Genomic DNA, 22,683 nt, shown 5'->3' with positions numbered 1-22,683 from the left:
TTGGGCACATTTGCCTACAGATGCTGCAGTTGGGAAACTCTTCCTGTGTGCGTGTGAGCATTATCCTGCTGAAAAACGTGAAAAACTCCCAGCTGAAATATCTGCTATGAGAGGCGACACAAATGGATGCAGGAATTTTCTAAACAGAACTGGGATTTGCCATTAAATTATATACAGTTCCACTCTAAAGCAGAGCAGGTTTCTTGGTCACAACATAACTACAGATGAAAGAAAAGGGAACAGGTTGATGCACATCCTAGATTGTGGGCAATTCATCAAAATGGTCATCGTGCTTGTCTCAAGCCTATGATGCACCCCCTTTTAAAGTCTGTTAACTGGAGAAAATGTCCTTGAGTGCATTGTAGAGGCATCTGATCTCTCACCACGAGGTACACTACCCAAAATTAGCCTACAAAAAACAGGAGGATCAGTGAGTTTTTAGGTTTTCTCACGTTCAGTAGCTCCTCCATTTCCACTCGCTGTTGTTTTTTTAAACATGGATCTCCGTGGAAATCGTGCCGCACCCAAAGTGTAATTACGGTGCGCAGCAGTGGACAAATAGCTATTTTATTAAACACGAGGAGACGAAACTCAGAGATGTGCGTCCGGACAGGACTAAAATTACTGAAGGACCACGACACGTACATGGTTGTTTTCTGGACAGGAATAAAATCATTTAAGAGACTTAAGAGATCCTTTTTATAGGGCAGCGGGAAAGCTTGTTTATGCCTTCTTGTTTCAAGACCTAGTGTTTAATTATATCACACCTATAATCATTTAAATATCCGCCTGAGAAAAATAACTGCATGCAGAGCTTCACAGCAATCTGGATTCATTATTTTATTCTTTGTCAAGTGTAAGTGTATGACTGTGTAGGATCTATTCTCGTGTGCTACTCATGTAGTTGTAAGACAATGCACAGCTTTTAAATGGAATATATAAAAAAAAAAAATCTTTGTGGTTGATTTCAAGTAAATGAGACAAATCAATGAATTAATGGCATAATAATAACAGCAATAAAACGTTTTAATTTATTGACAAACCTCTAACAAACATTTTGGTGCAGCCAAACATGTGTCGATATATATTAAAAGAACATCATTAGAAGTTTACCTGTTGATTTGCCAGCGTTTTTGCAGATTCGGCCATCTTGGCGAGGCTTTTGGCGCACTCCAGATCTGGAAGTGAAAGTGTTGGTTACAAAACGTCCTGCACATAATGGATGAAAGATGGAAGCCGGCGGGGGCTGCCGGGGGTAAAAGTGGAGAATAAACAGGGCAGGATGGTTATCTCCCAGCACACACACACACACACACACACACACACACACACACTGACTCACTGTGTACACAGCATAAAGCCCTGAGATTTATCAAAAGAGCAACTGTTAGAGAGGAATGTGGAGAGCAGTTACACACCATGCTACAGAGAGAGAAAGAGAGAGAGTCAGAGAGAGAGACAGAGAGACAGCGAGACAAAGACAGAGAGACAGAGACAGAGAGACAGCGAGAGAGAGAGACACACAGAGACAGAGAGAGAAAGAGACAAAGAGAGACACAGAGAGAGAGAGAGAGAGAGACAGAGAGAGAAAGAGAGAAACAGATACAGACAGAAAAAAGATAGATACTGAGAGAAAAACAGAGAGAGAGAGACATAGAGAGAGACAGAGGGAGAAAGAGAGAGACAGTGACAGAGACAGCAAGAGAGACATAGAAATAGAAAGAGAGGGAGAGACAAAGGGAGAGAGAGACAGAGACAGAGACAGCCAGAGAAAGATAGAAAAGAGAGAGAGAGAGAGAGAAAGAGAGAGACAGACAGACAGACAGACAGACAGAGAGAACGGGACAGAGAGAGAGACAGAGACAGAGATATCTGATAATAATAATCACTGATATCTAAACTACCTGAACTATGCTACATTATTTCTGCATGAATTTCAATGAATGAAATCTGCTAATTTGTGGCAAGATTTGGTAGCATAGAAAATTACGATGGTGTCCCACAAGGCTCTATTTTGGGACCCTTCAAATTCTGTACAGTCCTGTACAGTCCTTGCAGCTTTTCACGTGTTTTCACGTGTAATGTACAGTATAAGAAGAACAGTGTTTCTCAAACACATTAAGAGACAAGAAATTCAAGTCATTAACTCTTGATGAGTTCAGCACAGCTGTTAACTGAAAGCCTGAATTCCAGGTGACTCTACCTCATAAAGCTGACTGAGAAAATCCAGCAGAGAAGTGCAAAACTGTTTAATTCAAGCTATTTATTTGCACATTTGCTGGGTTGAGATTTTGTAAGTGAAATAAAATGTTATATAAAACACAAGTATCATTATAACTTTGATCTGAATCAGTTAAAGAAGAGAAGAGTCTCAGATACTGATTTATTACCCATGCTGAGGCGTTTGTCCACCCAGTTGAGAAGCTCCTTGGTGTATTTGGACCAGGCTTTGGCATAGAGAAGAGCTGACTCCACCCCACTGTCACTCTGCTGGAGAACACTGTCCAGCTCCTCCACCGGAACCGACGCTGACGGACCTGACAGAGGCAAGAACACGGCATATCAGTTTATTTCCCAATAAGTACGGATAGTTTTTGAATATATTTTGATGTAATATCCTGCAAAATCAGCCCTTATGAGATTATTTTAAATATTTAATGTTTATCGCACCAAAAATCCTTTAATTTTTTCCAAAAATCATCAGAGCTCCTTATAATCTGGTGCTTTATACAGGAGTTTCAGTGAAGTTTCTCCAGCACCAAGACTGAAGCAGAATTAGCATTAGCCGCTAGCTAGATGTAGCTCATCACTATTATCACTATTATCACGATTACCCTGGCTAGCACTGCTGGAGCAACATTAGCATTAGTCGCTAACCATGTTAGCTCTTTCGCCGTTCAGAGATGAGAATTATCGGCCTGTAGCCTGCAGCTAACCCTGGCTAGCACTGCTGAAGCAGCATTAGCATTAGCCACTAACTGGGCTAGCTCTTTAGCTGTTTAGTGGTGAGTGTATCAGACTGTAGTCTGTGTGTTAACCGTGTTAAAACAAGCTTTGTGGGAAGAACAGCTAGCTGATATCACCGTGGCTTACTGGAAAACTTAGTTCTGGAGAAATTCCGAAATCTAAACTTACTGTAAATAAATGAAAGCACTTTACTCACCCAAATAAATCTGTGTAGATTAACATTCAGCACTCATTGACTTTAAAAGAAAGCCTTTTTTGTAGAGAATTACAGTTTAGTAATTAGCTCAACTTTACTTTATTTAACTTAGTTAGCCTCCTCCCCAAAACCAACCAATCAGTGGCAAGAGCTGCTGAATTAGAAGGAAAACATGGCGACATGTTCCTTACTAGTGTTGCATAAAATGCACCTTATAATCCAGTGCACTTTATAGTGCGAAAAATTGGGTAATTTCAACGTTTAAGGGCAGGTAAGTTTGAGGAAATGATAGGTATGAGTACTGATTGGCCCTGCATGCTTGTAAGGAGTTGTATGGTGTATTTGCAGATCTTTTAAAGTATGTTCAGACTGCGAATCTAAATCCGATTGTTGCTAATGTCTACAGCAGGGGTGTCCAAACTTTTTTTGTTGCGGGCCAGAAGGAGAAATATATTTGAAGTCACGGGCCACAGACTCTGTAATAAAACAAATAATGAAATATACCACTTTAAATAATACATTTTTCCTAATTATTTAATTTACTCACCATTTTTCTTGACTTACTATCTTTATCTTTGACAGTGTTGTGTAAACTAAAATTTTTAAAAAGTGATGTCTCTTAATATTAAACTCCTTAATTACGGCAACTTTTACACTCTTTACCCCGTTTTTCTGCACTAGAAATGCGCACTCTCTCCGCTTTTAGACTCTTTTACCCCGTTTTTCTGCGCTAGAAATGCGCACTCTCTCCGCTTTTAGACTCTTTGCCCCGTTTTTCTGCACTAGAAATGCGCACTCTCTCCGCTTTTAGACTCTTTGGCCCGTTTTTCTGCACTAGAAACGCGCATTCTCTCCGCTATTAGACTCTTTGCCCCGTTTTTCTGCGCTAGAAATGCGCACTCTCTCCGCTTTTAGACTCTTTGCCCCGTTTTTTCTGCACTAGAAATGCGCACTCTCTCCACTTTTAGACTCTTTGGCCCGTTTTTCTGCGCTAGAAATGCGCACTCTCTCCGCTTTTAGACTCTTTGGCCTGTTTTTCTGCGCTAGAAATGCGCACTCTCTCTGCTTTTAAACTCTTTGGCCTGTTTTTCTGCGCTAGAAATGCGCACTCTCTATGCTTTTAGAGTCTTTGGTCCGTTTTTCTGCGCTAGAAATATGCACTCTCTCCGCTTTTAGACTCTTTGCTCTGTTTTTCTGCGCTAGAAATGCGCACTCTCTCCGCTTTTAGACTCTTTGCTCTGTTTTTCTGCGCTAGAAATGCGCACTCTCTCCGCTTTTAGACTCTTTGCTCTGTTTTTCTGCTCTAGAAATGCGCACTCTCTCTGCTTTTGGACTCTTTGGCCCGTTTCTGACACCTAGCGTTCAAACTTTGAATCTCACATTATAAAAACCTGCTTAACAGCGGGCCAACTTTAACTCTATTTCTAAGATACCTCGCGGGCTGCTCCAAAAAAGGAAACAGGCCGCAAATGGCCCGCGGGCTGTAGTTTGGACACCCCTGGTCTACAGTACATCGTATTCAGATTCATTCAACAGTCTGCCAGTGTTTGACAGACTAAAAACACATGAAAATTGAATGTAACAACACTTGGAGGTGGTTTCAAATGCGATTACAATCAGATTTGTACATTTACATCATAGTCTGGATGCTCTTAATCCTCTGAAATAGGGGGGACGTGTGCAGGTGTGATGGATCACAGTATAAACCAATATACTGTGTTATACTTCTCTACATCCAATCACAATCAGATTCACTCTATCTGGATGGAGAGATTTATCTGGATAGGGGTTTTATTGAACGATGAGAAGCCGGAATGAAAAAATGAGTAGAAAATTCTGATTATTGTGTTAAAATGTAAAATAATTACTCCAGTAAAGTATAGATATGTCTGAACTGAGCATTAGCATTATTAGACCACCCAGACCCAGAGATTTACACAGAGATTTACGCAGAGATTTAAACTGTCAGAGAGTGAGACAAGAGTGCAAACGTAAATATGCGAACACAATCGCCTGCCAGGTAGCGGCGAAACTCGATCTGAGAACAAAGAGCTGCTGGAAGCGTGTGTTACAGGATATGTGTGAGATTTGTGGTTGAGGTACAGGCTGAGCAGTGTTATGTTCACCATTTGCAACTTTTAATCATTAACCAGTCAATCAACCCGTGTTTCCGGAAGCACAAAACTCACTCATTATTAACAGCACTGGTATTTTGGACCAAACTATCCCTGCACTGTATATATTCAGGTGCTCATGTAACCTAGCAACCCAAGCCTAGCAACCACCTCTTACCTGGAGGGTCATCTTTCTCTGGAGCACATCCCCCAGACTCCACCGACAGGTTCTCCGTCGACTGAAGAAGAAATTAGAGAGAAATTAGTAGATAAAACAAACAAAATGAACAGAACAGAACTGGTGTAGAGCAGGTGTAGGGTAGTGGATAACAACACTGCTGTGTACCATAGAGCTTAGATTCTCTGCCGGAACCCAACCCGACACGACCCGAGATTTCCCACCACTTTCCTTTCGGGTTAGGCTCTGTTTTTGTGTGAAAATGTGTGAAAATGATGATCTCATATCCCCTGAACTCTGCACTCTTTCACAATTCCAGCACCATGAATCCTGACATTGTCTTATCTCGGAATATGGCCGTGTTCATCAGGGAAGAAAAAGTCTAAAGCCACTATGAGCGGGAGGTGGCAGGTTCGAATCCCGTTTATGTAGCTCTGCCATCAGCTGCTGGCTTCCAGAGGGAGCATAACTGGTCTTGCTCCCTCAAGGTGGGTAGATGGCGTTCTCTCCCCATCACGCTTAAAGGTGGCGCCAGGCAGCACAAGGCTTCTGTGAGCTCGGAACCGAGTCGCTGCACTTTCCTCCAAACGCGTTAGCCGCTCAGGCAATAATGCATTAGTAGCAGCTCGAAAAAAGGGGTGACCGACTTTATGTATTAAAGGAGGCGTGTGATGGGGACACACAAAGGGACAATTGGACAGCCAAATTGGGACCAAAAAAATATTATAAAAATGATAACGGGTTTAGAAACAAATTACTATTACTAATAATATAATTATTACAGGTGATATACAGTACCAGTCAAAATTTTGACTCACCTTCTCATTTAATTCATATGAAATTACGTAGTAAACATGAAAGAAAAGTGTTATTTCTCCACATTAATCCCCTGATCTAAACCTGATGAACTGAGATGGTGGTTTGAGGTGATTTAATTGCGATGAGCTGGAGCTTCACAGCATGAAGGAAAAGCAGCAACTATTGTTCAGCACCTCCAGGAACTCCTTCCTTCAAGACGCTGAGAAAACTATTCCAGGAGACTCTCCCTCATGAAGACACTGAGATTAAAGTATCTCCAAAAGTGTGCAGATCTGTCCTCAAAGAGAAATGTGATACTTATTTAGAAGAATCTAAAATCGAAAACATTGTAAAGGCTGGCTCCAGAGCTAGGCGGCCTCCAGCCACCAGAGGGGGGCAACAGGGAGGTTCTGGAGGCAATCAGGCCTAACCAGCAACACCTGTGGCCTGCCTTTAAAAGAGGGAGGAACACAGACCAGCAGTTCCTGGGTCTTTGTGAATGTGTGTGATTCTTTATCTTTATTTCGAGCTCTTGGGTCTCTTGAACCTTTTTCCTTTATTTCCTTTATTTTAATAGTAACAAAGATCATTTTATTTTTTTTTATATATATTTTTTCCTTTCCCTTTCTCTTGGGAAATCCAGCTTTTTGCTCTTTTCCCGCCAAAATCCCCATGTTAGGTGTGGGCATATATTTTGATTTCCACCTGTTTTCAGGAACCACATTAATTTTATTAGTTTGACTCAATCTCTCTCAGTCTTGTCTACTCTGCACTTGGGTCCTATTAACTACCATAACTAGGTAGCTCACCCAGTTAGGAAGCTTTATTGTGTTCCTGTAGAGCTTTAATATACAGGGGTTGGACAATGACACTGAAACACCTGGTTTTAGACCACAATAATTTATTGTGGCGACGGACAGTTCTGGTGGGAACAGGAGAGTTGAGAGTTAGCACCCGAACATCCCTTTTACACAGCTTCCTCTTACAGCGTCCACAGTTAATCCTGTTGGATGTGGTTGGGTCTTCTTGGTGGTATGCTGACATTACCCTGGATACCGTGGCTCTTGATGCATCACAAAGACTTGCTGTCTTGGTCACAGATGCTCCAGCAAGACGTGCACCAACAATTTGTCCTCTTTTGAACTCTGGTATGTCTCCCATAATGTTGTGTGCATTGCAATATTTTGAGCAAAACTGTGTTGAGTGCTCTTACCCTGCTAATTGAACCTTCACACTCTGTTCTTACTGGTACAATGTGCAATTAATGAAGATTGACCACCAGGCTGCTCCAATTTATCCATGAAACCTCCCACACTAAAATGACAGTTTCACTATATATTTCAACTTTAAGTTTTAAACACTAGTGGGAGCAGATAGTAGTAATAGAGATAGCAGAGTACCGTTATTTAGTCTGATTTGATGTCCTGCTGTAGATTTGTGATATAAATCAGTATAGCTTACCCTGCTCCTGCGGGTCTGAGCAAGCCCTGCTGACGATCCACTCTCTACATCGCCCATAAGGAAGTCAGACACTCTGTCAGACACACACACACACACACGCAGAGAGAGAGACAGAAGAGGTGTGAGACACATCTGTTTGGCTTGTGAGTCACAGACACACACAAACACACAGCTGAATCACTGATTATGTGCTATAATATAAACACACAAGCGCACACACACAGCTTTGTTTTCATACAATTACAGGACATTACAATACATGGACAAAAGTATTGGGACAGTCATTCATTGTTTCCTCTGAAATCAAGGTCACCAATGGACTGATGAAACCAGAAAATAACTTTTTGGTTCAATAACAATAATATGCACCCTTATAAGTTGTGAGGTGCTATCTTGTCAACTGACCAATGTACTCATGGCAAGGCACACACATTTTTTTTTTGTTTTCATACAATTACAGGACATGCACTCAAGCATTGTTTCTTCCAGATTTGATGGTAATAAAAAGAGTTTATCCTGCTTTTGTTTGAGTAACTGTCTCTACTTTCCATAAATACTTTCTACTACATGTTAGAGCAGCATTGCTGTGAGGATTTGATTGTATTCAGCTCCAGAACCTCTAGAGAGTGAAAGAGATGAGTTTCATGGACTTATAGACCGATTAAACCAGAATATAACTTTTTGGTTCAATAACAACAATATACAACTGTATAAGTTGTGAGATGCTATCTTGTGAGAGAGGTTGATTGACAACTGACCAATGTACTCATAGCAAGGCACACACAGCTTTTGTTTTTTATACAATTACAGGACAAACACTATATAGACAAAAGTATTGAGACAGCTGCTTATTCATTGTTTCTTCCAAATTTGATGATATTAAAAAGGTTTTATCCTTTTGTTGGAGTAACTGTCTCCACTGTACAGAGAAGATGTTGTAATATATTTAGGAGGAGCATTGCTGTGAGGATTTGATTGTATTCAGCTCCAGAACCTCTAGAGAGTGAGTTGGGTTTCATGGACTTATGGGCCGATGAAACCAGAACAGAACTTTTTGGTTCAATAACAATACTATACAGCCGTATACGTTGTGAGGTGCTATCTTGTGAGAGAGGTTGTTTGACAACTGACCTATGTACTCATGGCAAGGCACGCACATATTTTTTGTTTTGTTTTCATACAAAAACAGTACAAACACTATATTGACAAAAGTATTGGGACAGCTGCTTATTCATTGTTTCTTCCAAATTTGATGATATTAAAAAGGGTTTATCCATAAAATACTTTCTACCACATTTTACAGCAGCATTGCTGTGAGGATTTGATTGTATTCAGCTCCAGAACATCTAGAGAGTAAGTTGGGGTTTTTTTTAGACTTATGAACTGATGAAACCAGAATATAACTTTTTGGTTCAATAACAATACTATACAACTGTAAAAGTTGTGAGGTGCTATCTTGTGAGTGAGGTTGAGTTTATCCTGATTTTGTTAAAGTAACTGTCTCTACTTTCCATAGCAGACTTTCAATAACATTTTAGAGCAGCATTGCTGTGAGGATTTGATTGTATTCAGCTCAAGAACAAAGACTTATGGATGAAATCAAAATAAATCTCTTTGGCTAAATAACAATAATATCATCACTGTCTAATAAAAATACTTATCTCCAAAACAGCAACTTTACAGGAGAGAGAAAAAAACTTTATAATTCTTCAATGGAAGTCAATGTAAAAAGAGTTTATTTCAGGTAATTTTGAAGAGTTTATATTGGTCCATTCATCTAGAAATTTTGTCACAGTGTAAAGGACAGTTTGTTTGTTCAAATTATGTAATAATCTAAAAATCGACAAAAATGGAGATAAGTGTTTTTCATAGGAGAGCAACGATATACAATACAAACACTGTATAAACAAAAGTATTCGGACAGCTGCTCATTCATTATTTTTTCTGAAATCAAGGGTATTAAAAATACTTTTTTATAATTGAAATTTAACCATTATTGTAAAAAAAAATATATTTTTTTAAGATTAAACGTTTTTCACAGCAAAATATGTATGTATAAAATAAGAAGTAACAATAAATCTGCAGTATAGGTATTATGTGTAAGACATATAATGGTAAAATGTAAAATGCGTCATATTTATTTAATTATTATAATAGAATTATAATACATTTTAAATAATTTCAATTTAACCTTCAATTTAACCTTAATTTTAATAAGTTTAATTGTTTAATTAGTCCTGTAGATATAGAGGTTTTTCTACGTAAACAGGGTATAGTACGTCCTGAAAAGAACCAAAAACAAACACACACACACACACACACACACAGAGCTGAGTCAGTGAGAAATCTCATCTCTGCAGCTGCTGGTATCTCACCTCCATTCTCTCAGTTTAATGAGTCACTCCAAACAAACCCTCCAATCAGAACCTGCAGAACCTCCACCCAGAACCTCCTCCACCCCGCAGAACCCAGCTTTACTCTAGAACAGGTACTCACACATTGCCGAAGGTGAAGGCCAGCGTATCTATAGAGGAGTAGATCTCTGAGAGCAGCTCCTGCCTGTTCTCCTCCTTCACTTCCTGATAGTTCACACCTGCCGGAGAGAGACGGAGAACATCAGAGGAACCAACATAAAGCAGAGGAACCGCATACAAACGCTGACACTATGGAAACCAACACTACACACACACACACACACACATATATAAACATAACCTGCTGTTAGTGTCCTGTTACTGCGTAGTGCGGTCAGTTCAAAGAAAACCATTAAACTACTGATTCAACCATGAATGAAAACAAATCACATATACAATAAAAAAGAAATAAACATGCAGATAAAATAAAAGTAAAAATGCACCAAATTTTCAGCAGACATAAATGTACAGTACAAATAAAGAGCATGTCCTGTGTTGGGATGAAGAAATGCAAAAACTGTCATTTATACTAATAATGAAAAAAGCTATTTTTGATGACATAATCCAATCACAACCAGCTGGGATGCTAAAAATATTATGGGTTAAATAAATATTTCTATAATTGTAGTTTTGTAATTGCTTTTTTCCTCTGAAAACCCTGACTTTTTGCAATGTATTCAATGGTTTAAAAAGTAGTAATGTTAATAAAAGCCTGCGGAAAACCTGTACACAGTGTTCAGTGCTGGTATTCAAGTACAGCTTCCAAACATGGTGGAGGTAGTTTAATCTACAACTCACAGGCAAAGCTAGCCAGGATAAAGTACAGCTTCCAAACATGGTGTAGGTAGTTACATCTTCCACAACTTACAGTGAGAGCTAGCCAGGATAAAATGTAAGCTTTCAAACATGGTGGAGGTAGTTTAATCTTCTACAACTCACAGTGAGAGCTAGCCAGGAGTTTTTAGGCTTTTTTCTCGGCCACATGACATTGCGGCATTCAGTAGCTCCTCCATTTCCACTCGCTGTTGTGTTTTTAACGTGGATCTCCGTGGAAACGTGCGCCCAGGGTGTACAGTAATTATGGTGCGCAGCAGTAGACAAATAGCTATTTTATTAAGCGTGAGGAGATAAAACTCAGAGATGTGCGTCCGGACAGGACTAAAATAACCGGAGGACCACGAAAAACAGGAGTTCAGAGAAAAACAGTAGATAATTCAGCCTGTAATTTTTTATCTCAGAGAACGTCTGAGAAAAACACGTACATGGTCGTTCTGGATGGGAATAAAATCACAGAGGACCCCCCATAAAAAGGTTTCTCTTCGTTCTAACTTATTGAAAACCTTTTTAAATATTCATAGAAAATTAGAATTAGAACCAGAGTCTGATCCTGGGAAGCTAGGTCTTGGCATTTAATGAAAACCAACAAGAAACAAGATTACTGGCAATGAAACTGTTATGTATTTGTTGGTATTTGAGCATAAATGCACTTTTTTAAACACCAGAGGCGAAGCTTTAAGCTCTTGTCTTGTTCTGCAATCTCTCAAACTGCTTCCTGTTCTGGGTCTAAACACCGTGACAGCAGACCGAGACCGAGCGGCACGAAAACACCAGCGCAAATAAGCTATAATCAGCGCCCACCATAAACTTCCTGTCAAACTCAGAGCAGAAAAAATAAACCAGGAGAGAGAGGCAGGACCCGCCAGAGCCTCTGACGCCATCGGCATTCCAGCAGCAGCATCGGTGCTCTGTTCCGGAGGCTTCCGGGGATATTACAGAGGATTTTACGTCCAAAATCACACCTTGTGTTCTCAGCTTAATTACTCAGAAATCCCTTCACACATAAACATAATCCATATATGATTAGAAAGAGCAGAACTTACTCTTTCTAAAAATAGTGATAAATAAAATCCCAGTGCAGTAAAGCACTAAATCTACAAAAAAAACATTGAGATAAAAAACACCTAAAAAAGTGAAAAAAAAACTCCTTCCCCAACCAATATTATTTACCTTTAGTGCTTCAAACATATTTATATGATGTTTCATATAAACCAAATAATATCAGTAAATAAAGACTCAAAAGTGTTCACAGAAAAAAAGTGTGAAACTACCTGCTTTACTCAAACTAAAGCTAGGTATGGTGTGCGCACTACTTTATATAGTTTTATTTTACTTTTTTACTCTTTTACAAAGTAGTTATTTTGCACTAAACTAAATTTTTTGGCTATTTAGACTAAAAAAAGTTTACATTTTTGTATATAGTTTTCTTTGTGTGTCCTGATCAAAACTTATCCGGTCTTACAGTATAACAAAAATTTAAAAAGTTAAATCAACTTCCCCTTTAGTTGTAATAACTAAGTTCCCATTACTTAACCTTTTTAAGGCAACTGGTTTCCTCAATTATTTTAAGTAAATTAAACTTATCTAAGCTTAAAGTGTATGTTAAAAAGTTACTATAATAATCAAATATGACTATTCTACATGGTACAGACTTCTAGTAAGGCTTTTTAACACTTTACTAAGTAGAGTAAATGCAACATTCTTCAAACAGAAAATAAGAAACCCTATCTGTGAATGCTACTGTAGGCCTGCTAAGAACTTCCTGTGTGAGGTGAAGCTTAGAAGAACTTCAGCAAAAACCTCTAGGACTTGCAAAAGCTGAAAATCTCCACGACTTACCCACTGAAACACTTCCCATGCAGATTCACAAGAATCAAAAACTCTAAAAAGAAGTAGGAATTGGTTCCCAATCAGATCTGGATCAGCTTTTTTCCCAAGATTTATAGATTCCTGATTCCTCAGAATGTGTCAGAAGCTTCCTCAGTCCCAATCGATTGGTGGCAACCAATTGGATTCCAACATCAGCAGCCAAAGAAAATCAGTTCCCAAGACTTTGAGGTAACAAATAAATTAATACAATCACGAAACGCAGTTGAGTCCCAAACCCAAAATCCAGTCGTCTCTAAACTTCATCTACGACCTTCGTTTGCGAGGCTATGGTTGGTTGTCACGTCCCCTTTCCAATAACCGCCTCCCCCCTCCACCCTGCCCCCCAACAGGACATCCTGAAGCTCACAAGAACACAATGGAAGCCCTCTCTAACCACTCACTCACAGTCCAAACGTGGAAATTACATCATCATGCAAAAATGGCATTGTTTGTCCTTTTTTTGCTCTCCTCCACTATTCCGCTACTCTCTGGGAAAGCGTGCTGGAGGCTGGCCTGCTAATCGATACGGCTGTTGGGCTCAGGAAACGGGCTGTCCAAACAGAGAGGTTGATGGATCTCAGTGATTTTGGGTTGGGGTCCAATATTGGGGTGAGAAAGAAAGAAGGACACAGTATTACGTAGAACCGAACCCTGGTTCTAGCAGGAAGACTCAAAGAGAATCAAATATGCATTAAAAAAAGAAAAAAGTTTTAATCTCGTTAGAGCGTGTACAACTATTGGTATTATTAGCAAATATATAATATATATATATAAGTCTTTGGCGAAGGCCCCCCATTATAACCCAGGTATATAGAATCTGGATGCAAAACCTGCTGTATAGGTAGGGCATGGGCGGAGCCTATACCTTGGGCACCAGGCACTGTGGCGCGCCTAAAGTGTAATTTCGGTGCACAGCAGTGGACAAATAGCTATTTTATTAAACGCAAGGAGATGAAACTCAGAGATGTGCGTCCGGACAGGACTAAAATTACCAGAGGACCACGAAAGAGTTCCGAGAAAAACACATACATGGTCGTTCCAGAGGATAAAAAACCCCATAAAAGAGAAAATTACCCCAGAATTTACCCCTGAGAAACTTATCCCTTCCAGAGAGGGCTTATGATGCACACAAAATCCATCCAGCTGCTTATTTTCTAAGCTGGATTCTTCCATAAACACGAAAATCTACCTCCTTTCCTACCTTTCCTTCCTTCTTTTAGACATTTGGCTTGATATTTGTGGAAAAATCCTACTATTTGTTGTTAAATTTCCACCCCACATTTCTTAAACTGGTCAGTCCTGAGAGATCTCTCATCTCCAGCACAGGAACTGCTGTTACTCCTGAAACTCAACACGTCCATCCCAGAACTCCAGCCCGCCCTTGGCCTTCTGTAATAAAGCCAAGAAGCTCAGAAGGGATGAGAAAGACAGTGAAGGAGAGAGGAAAATTCCCACCCTGGCCCACGTTCAAGAAAACATGGGAAATGGTTTATTTCCACAGAAGAGTGGAGGGGGGTTGGATGTGCTGAGATGGTGGAGGGCGGGGAGCGTGAGGTATTTCAGCATCAGCACAAAGTTTTACCACGAGGAACCAACGTTAAAAGAACTGCAGGTACATTGAAAGAAAAAAATGAAGAGAGCACTTCAGTTTCTGAATCAGTTTCTCTGATTTTGCTATTAATAGGTGATTGGACCACTGTTGTGAGTTTAGTGAATCATTAAGTTCCTAATAATTCAGTTTGAATAATAGAGCAAATTGCTATTAGAGGATAAATTATTGGATAAAGAAAAAATAAGGAAATTCACAGGTTAATAGATCCTGCAAGTTAAGCACTTAATACTTCTATCCATCCATCCATCCATCCATCCATTTATCCATCCATCAATTTATCCATCCATCCATCCATCTATCCATTTATTCATGCATCCAATTTTTTATCCATCCATCCATTTATCCATTTACCCATCCACTCATCCATTCACCCATCCATCCATCCATTTATCCATAATCCACCCATTCATCCATCCATCCATTTATCCATCATTCACCCATCCATCCATCCATACAGTCATCCATTCATCTATTTATCTATCCATCCAGTCATCCATCCATCCAGTCATCCATTCATCTATTTATCTATCCATCCAGTCATCCATCCATCCAGCCATCCATTCACCCTACCAATGTTAATTACTGTTTAAAATGCTATAACACTTGTTGTTAAGTGTTACTAAAACAACAATATAACAGTATAACCATTATATTTATATTATTTAAATGCCATATATTATATGTTATACATATGTTGTTAAGTGAATGGTTTGTATGGTATCACTGCTGGTTGCCATGATGTATTTCATTAATGAATGTATCCAGGCCTGGGAGGCTCCAGCCTGGGCTCTGCCCTCAGGCACTCAGCTCCAGATTTTCACTTATTTTAACCTGCTGCCCACAGAGCGAGCAGACTGCTTATTCTGCTTATTTAAAGGGTTATATTACACTGTGTGTTTCTGAGACACAGCTCTGTGAACATTGTATAAAGTGGTCAAGCACTGAGTTCTGGCCCTCTGGTGGCAAGATATGGAAGTATACCCTATATTATACATGACTGGACAGATATGAGGTGACTTTTGTAAGAAGTTAAGGCTATTCTAGTAGATTGTAGACGTTGGATGGTCACCACCCTAAATCATCCCAAAAGTATTGAAAGGAGCTCAATCATTCATTTTTAACAATGTGCTCATTTTGCACTAAAAATATTCTAATGGTTCAATCTAGCAGTCTATAGTACACAAGATATAGGCTGGATTTAAGGCGTGTTGTTGTGTCTTTGGTATCGTGAGGGCACAAAAAACACGCCTTGCGTGGCTCAAAATGAGCAAAAGGCATGTACTAATTTAGGCGTAGTGTGAAAAAAAACAACCAATCAGTGTGTCAGTTGTCATTCTCTTTAAGAGTCAGATGAGCTCTGACTTTGGCGCATTCGTATCTTAACAGCGTGGTGCTTTTGCGCGTCTCAGCAGAGACAGATACTGAGCTGCTCGTTCCCACTGTGAAGATACACCAGCAGCTCATTTAAGGGAACAGCAATGTTGTTTTATTATTTATTCTGTTTATTGTTGAGGCAAAAGCTGTATTTGCGCTTCGGCATGTTTATTTTTAGGGGCTGACTGTTGACTGTTGTCAGGGTTTTAATCGGTCAGTGGCGCACCTGTATTTCCCAGTGTCAAGACAGAAGCCAGAAGTTTACCTGAACTCACTTTACTTCCAGACCACCACACCCATCAGTGTAGATTTATTCCTAAACTCTGACGCTATTTTAACAGTGGGGGCACAAGGTGTGAAAATAGACTGTTGATGGGGTATAAGATAGCAACGAGCATCGGGACATGCCCTGTGCAGGGTGTACCCTGTCATATAGTATCTGTAATGTCCTAAGTAGAGTTAATTGCAAACCAGCAGTGGTCATTATACCATATGCTCATATGACTGTGTATTCATTTACTGGAGAGACCCTACAGATTGAGTGATTGATCTGTATGGGATTGTAGTCAGAAAATGAGTGAATAACATGTGCATTGAAGTCAGTTTCTAAAGAAATATGGTTGCTCTCTAATAACTGTGTAGTTACACATTAACAATCCATGTAATAACAGTGTGTAATAACATGCACTTTTATTGTAGAGCTCAGTGAGACAGTGTCGAAGTCAGTGAGAGATAACAGCTAACAACCTACGAAATTGTCTTTTTTTCCAGATTCTGGAATATATTTACTAAGATAATGATATACAGATCAGCAAAATCACAGAGAGCAGATGAGGAAAACATTTATCATTAAAAAGTGACTTTATTTCAGTAATTTAGTTCAAAATGTGAAATTCATATATTACATAGATGTTTTACATACAGAGTGGTCTATTTTATTTTATTTATTTTATTTTATTGTTGATGATTATGGCTTACATATACATATGGCCAATGAAAAGCCAAAAATCAGTGTCTCAGAAAATCAGAATATTATATAAGGTACCTTGGTTATCAAGTCTAAAGTCAGTGCAGTTTTGATTTTCCCACAAAATCTTACAGAAGCACTTCATGCTTCCCTCTGCTGCTGACAACTTTTATGGAGATGTGGATTTCATTTTCCAGCAGGACTTGGCACACTGCCCACACTGCCAAAAGTACCAATTGGTCTCATACAGCTCTGGATCACTTCAGTTTCTGAATCAGTTTCTCTGATTTTGCTTTTTATAGGTTTATGTTTGAGTAAAATGAAAAAAAAAATTTAATCTATAAACTAAGCACATTTCTCTCAAATTAAAAAAAATAAATTGTCATTTAGAGCATTTATTTGCAGAAATGGCTAAAATAACAAAAAAGATGCAGAGTTCAGAAATCAATATCTGGTGGAATAATCCTGGTTTTTAATCACAGTTTTTTTCATGCATCTTGGCATCATGTTCTCCTCCACCAGTCTTACACACTGCTTTTGGATAACTTTATGCTGCTTTACTCCTGGTGCAAAAATTCAAGCAGTTCAGTTTGGTGGTTTGATGGCTTGTGATCATCCATCTTCCTCTTGATTATATTCTATTTTTAAGTGCGCTCTTATTTTTTTTCCAGAGATTTTATGAGACACTGATTGTTGGGTTTTCATTGGCTGTAAGTCATAATCATCAACAATAAAAGAAATAAACTCAAATAATATGAGTTTCACATTTTGAACGGAATTACTGAAAGTGAGATGCACTATTATTCTGTCCTTATTTCTAAGAATGTCTGTATATTCGGTTTCATCGATACACTGATGACTGATGACGTGCTGATGTTGGGAAACAGTAGAGCACAGGAAAGAATAAAGTGGAGCTTATGAAGGCTGTATTTGTTTGTGTGACCGGTGTCCAGCTCACCGTGAATGGTCACCTAGCTTGTTAATAATACACTGGGGAAGAGGCGGCCGGACGCCATGGACACCAGGTTTACACAGGGATGTCACATGGTCCACTCAAGGCCAACTGTCAAAACAGGGCCAAAGCAAATCAATCCGGACTCACGCTGAGGGTCAACGCTGCTGTTTTTGAGCGACCAATCAAATTTGATGTTCTCTTTAAAAGAGGGAATATCAAACTCTTACACTAAGTACCTCTTATTAGGGTTTCAAACTCTGAAATAACTCAGATACCATCTCTGATAAAGGCTGCATGGGCATAGGGAATTGTGGGTAAACTGAGATGCTGGTTCTGTTGTCCGTTACAACCAACTGTGTTTTTCAGGGTGACCCCGTGTCTATGTTACCTTCTGTCTCTCTTCTTTTAGTTATGCTGTTAAATTTAGATCTGCTATATTCTGATAATGTTTCTTATTGTCTGTTCTCCAGTAATCCAGTCAAAACTTAATTCTTAGTTATTGACTGCCCACCTTTCCAGCCTAATATCAACGGATTTTCAACCCTCAGGTTCTTCTCTCACCCACCACAAATCAGCTGCACATCGACCAGTCCAATTGTCAATTGACATCAATTGTAAAATGTGCTATATCAATAAAATTAATTTGATTTGATATGTACAATATACATAATCTATATAGTCACTGGAGGAGGAGATGAACTGCTGACTTTCCAGCAATTCCTGGATTGCTGCAAAACAATTACAGAACAGTTTTACCCCAATAAAATCTTAAATATCATTTAACTCTAATACTGTAATCACTCGTATATATCATCAATCATTACATTCACACATACAGTGCATCATACAGATTAGTTTGAACTCCTTCTTGTAGTGGTGTCAATTGATTAAAACATTTTATCAGATTAATCATTACAAGAATGTACGGAAGAGATGAAAAATGCAATTATTATATATATATATATATATATATATATATATATATATATATATATATATATATATATATATATATATATATATACATTAGTGGTGTCTATAGTTAAAATACCAGTATATACTGTATTTGTATGTTTAAGTAGAGATAAAGCCGTAACGTGGGGTGCTGGAATAAAGAATGCATGATAAATTAAATAGAGGAAACTTTATTTTACTTTATTATAAACATCTCAGTTTGATTGTAGGGATTTCTAAATTAGAGCTGAGTATAAAAGAGCGTTTTTACACCTGTAGTTGTTAAAATTGATCTATGATCCGGATCAGTTGATGAGCTTGTTTCTTTGGAGAATTCTCCCTCTGTTGGGTTTGGTTTCACACAGGCATAAAAACCTAAGTAAACGCACCAAAATGAGCAGCAATAAACCACACGAGCAGATCATCTCCTCTGATTGGTCAGAGCTGTCTGGCACCTAGGGCTGCAATGATTAGTTGATATAATCGACAATGTCGATTATTTCAATTTGTAACAGCAGGGCATTACACAAGGTGATGGGGACTGAAACACAATAGAAGATGGGTAAATGGCTCACTCACACAGATTACACATAATTTAGTGTCTCTCCAAAAGTGCCCAAACACAACAGATTACATAATTACTCACTAAATTTCAGTACTCCCCATGTTTAAACAACATTTATACATTTAAATGCCTTTTAAATTTCATGTTTAGCTATTTATCTGTTGTTTTTGGAGATGGAGGACATGGCAGATATAATCCTTGACTAATCGACTAATCAGAAAAATAGATTAGTACTCATACAGATTAATCGACTACTAAAATAATGATTAGTTAGCAGCCCTACTGGCGCAGGAGCAAGAAAAAGTAAATATAGTGAGAAGATTCTGTGTTCCAGCGCTTATATCTGTGCAGGGTGAAGCTGAAATTTTCAATTTTCAATAGGATGTGCAGCGCAGACATGAGCAGTGAATGCTGCACATACTGTGCTCTCAGTGTGTGAACAGCATGGAGCAGCAGCAGAGACAGTGTTTGTTCATAGCATAGTATATTATATTATCAGGCTAATATATCAGATTAAACTGCATCTCATCAGCAGTTTAGCTCAATTAAAGAGAAGTATATTTGATAGCTGGGTCCGATTGATACCAGATCACGTTCTTACCACAAGAAAACTGCTCCAGAAAATAAATCAGATTACAGCAGAAGTAAAGGAGTTGAACTGTACTCTCACATGGAGACTCTGGGATTTGGAAAGTGTTGAACGTTTGCATTTCTGCTCACATTCTTGTAGCTCAGCCAGTGGAGAAAGTGCTCTGTATGAGAGAGATATTAATCTGGAGGAATGAAAGAGGATTCCTCCACTCCGTCCCACAGGACACACACACACACACACACACCAACACTCACACACCGGAAACCACGGCTAACAGCAGCTGGACAAAGCCCAGGCCGCTCACATTCACCTCCAATCAGCAGAGCTCAGTGTAACAGCTGAGAGAGTGAATGTGTTGTGGGGTCTGAAAACGAGCTCAGTGAAAGCAGCAGCTATAGCTTTACCAACCTGCAGACGAGTGACACTAAAATACAGTGAATTAAACCCAGAGAGAGAGAGAGACTATGGTGAGATGAGATCACTCAGGTTTTTGCACTGAACATAGTATTAAGAGCACAATAATGTATTGCGGTGACGGACAGTTCTGGTGGAAACAGGAGAGTTGAGATGCACATTGAATTCTGCGTGATTTGATCAGCCGTGGTTTTATGTTCTTTGGATACAATCCGGGTTAGCACCCGAACATCCCTTTCAGACAGCTTCCTCTTACAGCATCCACAGTTAATCCTGTTGGATGTGGTTGGACCTTCTTGGTGGTATGCTGACATTACCCTGGATACCGTGGCTCTTGATGCATCACAAAGACTTGCTGTCTTGGTCACAGATGCGCCAGCAAGACGTGCACCAACAATTTGTCCTCTTTTGAACTCTGGTATGTCACCCATAATGTTGTGTGCATTGCAATATTTAGAGCAGAACTGTGCTCTTACTCTGCTAACTGAACCTTCACACTCTGCTCTTACTGGTGCAATAATGTGCAATTAATGAAGATTGACCACCAGGCTGCTCCAATTTAGCCATGAAACCTCCCACACTAAAATGATGACAGGTGTTTCAGTTTCATTGTCCAACCTCTGTAGACATGCAGTTGTGTGCTAATGTTTGTGCATCCCTCCTCAAAGATGTGTTTGCTTTTTTTAAGATAAAAAAGTGAGCAACCGCTCTACAGAAAATTTTAAAGTTCATTTTACATTACAAAATGTATTTGAAATAGCCAGGAGCTGTGTTGTTATAAGTGTTATGAGCGTTATTCATTCAGCCGAATTTCTCAACTAACTTAAAGAGGCATTATGTGAGAGTTGAAACTTTTTGCTCAGTTGCTTCAGTTGTGTAGATTAAGTCACTTTTAATCCACTGCAGTAAATACAAATCACGCAATTCTTTCCTTTATTAAAGCCTATTACACTCAGTGTAGCATCAATATGAAGTTGAAGCTGATGTTTTAAGTTAACCAATCTTTCCCGATAACTGACAATTAGTCTTTCTCATCTCTGTTGGAGAAATTTTGTTCAACTCTTTTTGACAGAATTACAGTTTTAATTCAGACACATTGGAGGATTTTCCAGCACAAACATCCTGTTTAAGATCATCCACAGCATCTCAATCATCCAGATGTTAACTAGACCCTCCAAAACCGTCATTTAGTTTTATTTAAATCATTCAGAGGTAGACTTTATGATTGTGTGCTTTGAGTCATTGTCCTGCTGCAGAACCCAAGTACTCCTGAGCTTGAGGTCACTAAAGAACAGATGGTTGGATTCTGATTCTTCCTCAGGAAGTTATCAAGCAGCCCCAGACCATCACATACACACACACACACTACCACCACCATGTTTTACTACGTTTAATATGATGTTAATTTATGGGGTGGCAAACACTTTTTCACAAAGGGTTACTAGATTGGTTTGGATATTTTTTCTCCCCTTAATAAATAAAATAAAATAAAAATATTTTTAAAAAGTGTGACTGTACTCTATGTGACTGTACAGTATAAAGCTTTACAGAGAGACTGACCTTTGACCTTAGCGATGACGGTACCGGCTGCACTGAGGATGTCCACTGAGTTCAGTGTGGGGTGTTTACCGATCACAGACTTCAGCACTCGCAGCAGCTCCCCCAGACGCTCGTGAACCACCTGGTGTAGACAGTCCTGGTGCTCTGCGAGACACACACACACACACACACACACACACAGTGAGCGGTTGTCTTTATCTGCACTGTGTCAGTCAGTGAAACACACTGATTTGCGATTGTTTATCTAAAAGCTGATGAATAAATAAGCTTTAGATTAGAAGACTTAAACTCTTATCAGATCATTTAACTATTAACCTGTTTTATTTATTTATTATTAGCATTGTGGATTGATACTAAACTCATCCAAACTATACATTAAAAACATATGTAATTATTTAGTGAACAAAAAAAGTTTTTTATAAGTGTTTTATATTTTACATTCTTGCTTAGATTAGACAGTTTTGCTTCATCTCTGCTGGATTTTCTCAGTCAGTTTTATGAGGTAGAGTCTCCTGGAATTCAGGCTTTCAGTTAACAGCTGTGCTGAACTCATCAAGAGTTAATTACTTGAATTTCTTGTCTCTTAATGTAAAGTTTGAGAGCATCAGTTAAAGTAAAGTAGTGAAGAGGTAGAGTTACAGGTATACAGTGAATAGTGAATATTTGAAGCAAGAGATACTCAACTAAATAAAGAACAAAAACATTAATAAATACTTTAAGACATGAAGGTTAGTCAATCCAAAACATTGTGCAGTCACCATAAAGATCATCATAAATGTTCGGATGAAACTGGCACTCATCAGGACTGGCCCAACAAGAGCTGCAAACATGGGGATATACATGATTCTGGAATGGT

General features: G+C 38.9%; 1 protein-coding gene across 3 annotated transcripts in view; it reads right to left on the bottom strand.

Annotated features, from left to right (window-relative positions):
- arhgap29a (Rho GTPase activating protein 29a) overlaps positions 1–22,683 on the bottom strand; it is a 106,973-nt gene that overhangs the window by 35,166 nt on the left and 49,124 nt on the right. For 2 of the 3 annotated variants that reach the window (XM_049480872.1, XM_049480873.1), the window contains exons 3-8: positions 21,828–21,971; positions 10,211–10,307; positions 7,715–7,787; positions 5,456–5,516; positions 2,391–2,537; positions 1,114–1,178 (exon numbers count right to left, since the gene is read on the bottom strand). In XM_049480872.1, the coding sequence (XP_049336829.1) occupies positions 1,114–1,178; positions 2,391–2,537; positions 5,456–5,516; positions 7,715–7,787; positions 10,211–10,307; positions 21,828–21,971 (587 nt within the window). Of the gene's footprint in view, positions 1–1,113; positions 1,179–2,390; positions 2,538–5,455; positions 5,517–7,714; positions 7,788–10,210; positions 10,308–12,804; positions 13,117–21,827; positions 21,972–22,683 lie in introns of those variants that run through there. The other variant, XM_049480875.1, reaches the window with a different exon arrangement.

Source organism: Astyanax mexicanus, chromosome 6 (assembly GCF_023375975.1).
Source record: "Astyanax mexicanus isolate ESR-SI-001 chromosome 6, AstMex3_surface, whole genome shotgun sequence".
NCBI lineage: Eukaryota > Metazoa > Chordata > Actinopteri > Characiformes > Acestrorhamphidae > Astyanax > Astyanax mexicanus.
This window is presented reverse-complemented; position numbering and strand designations above follow the sequence as displayed.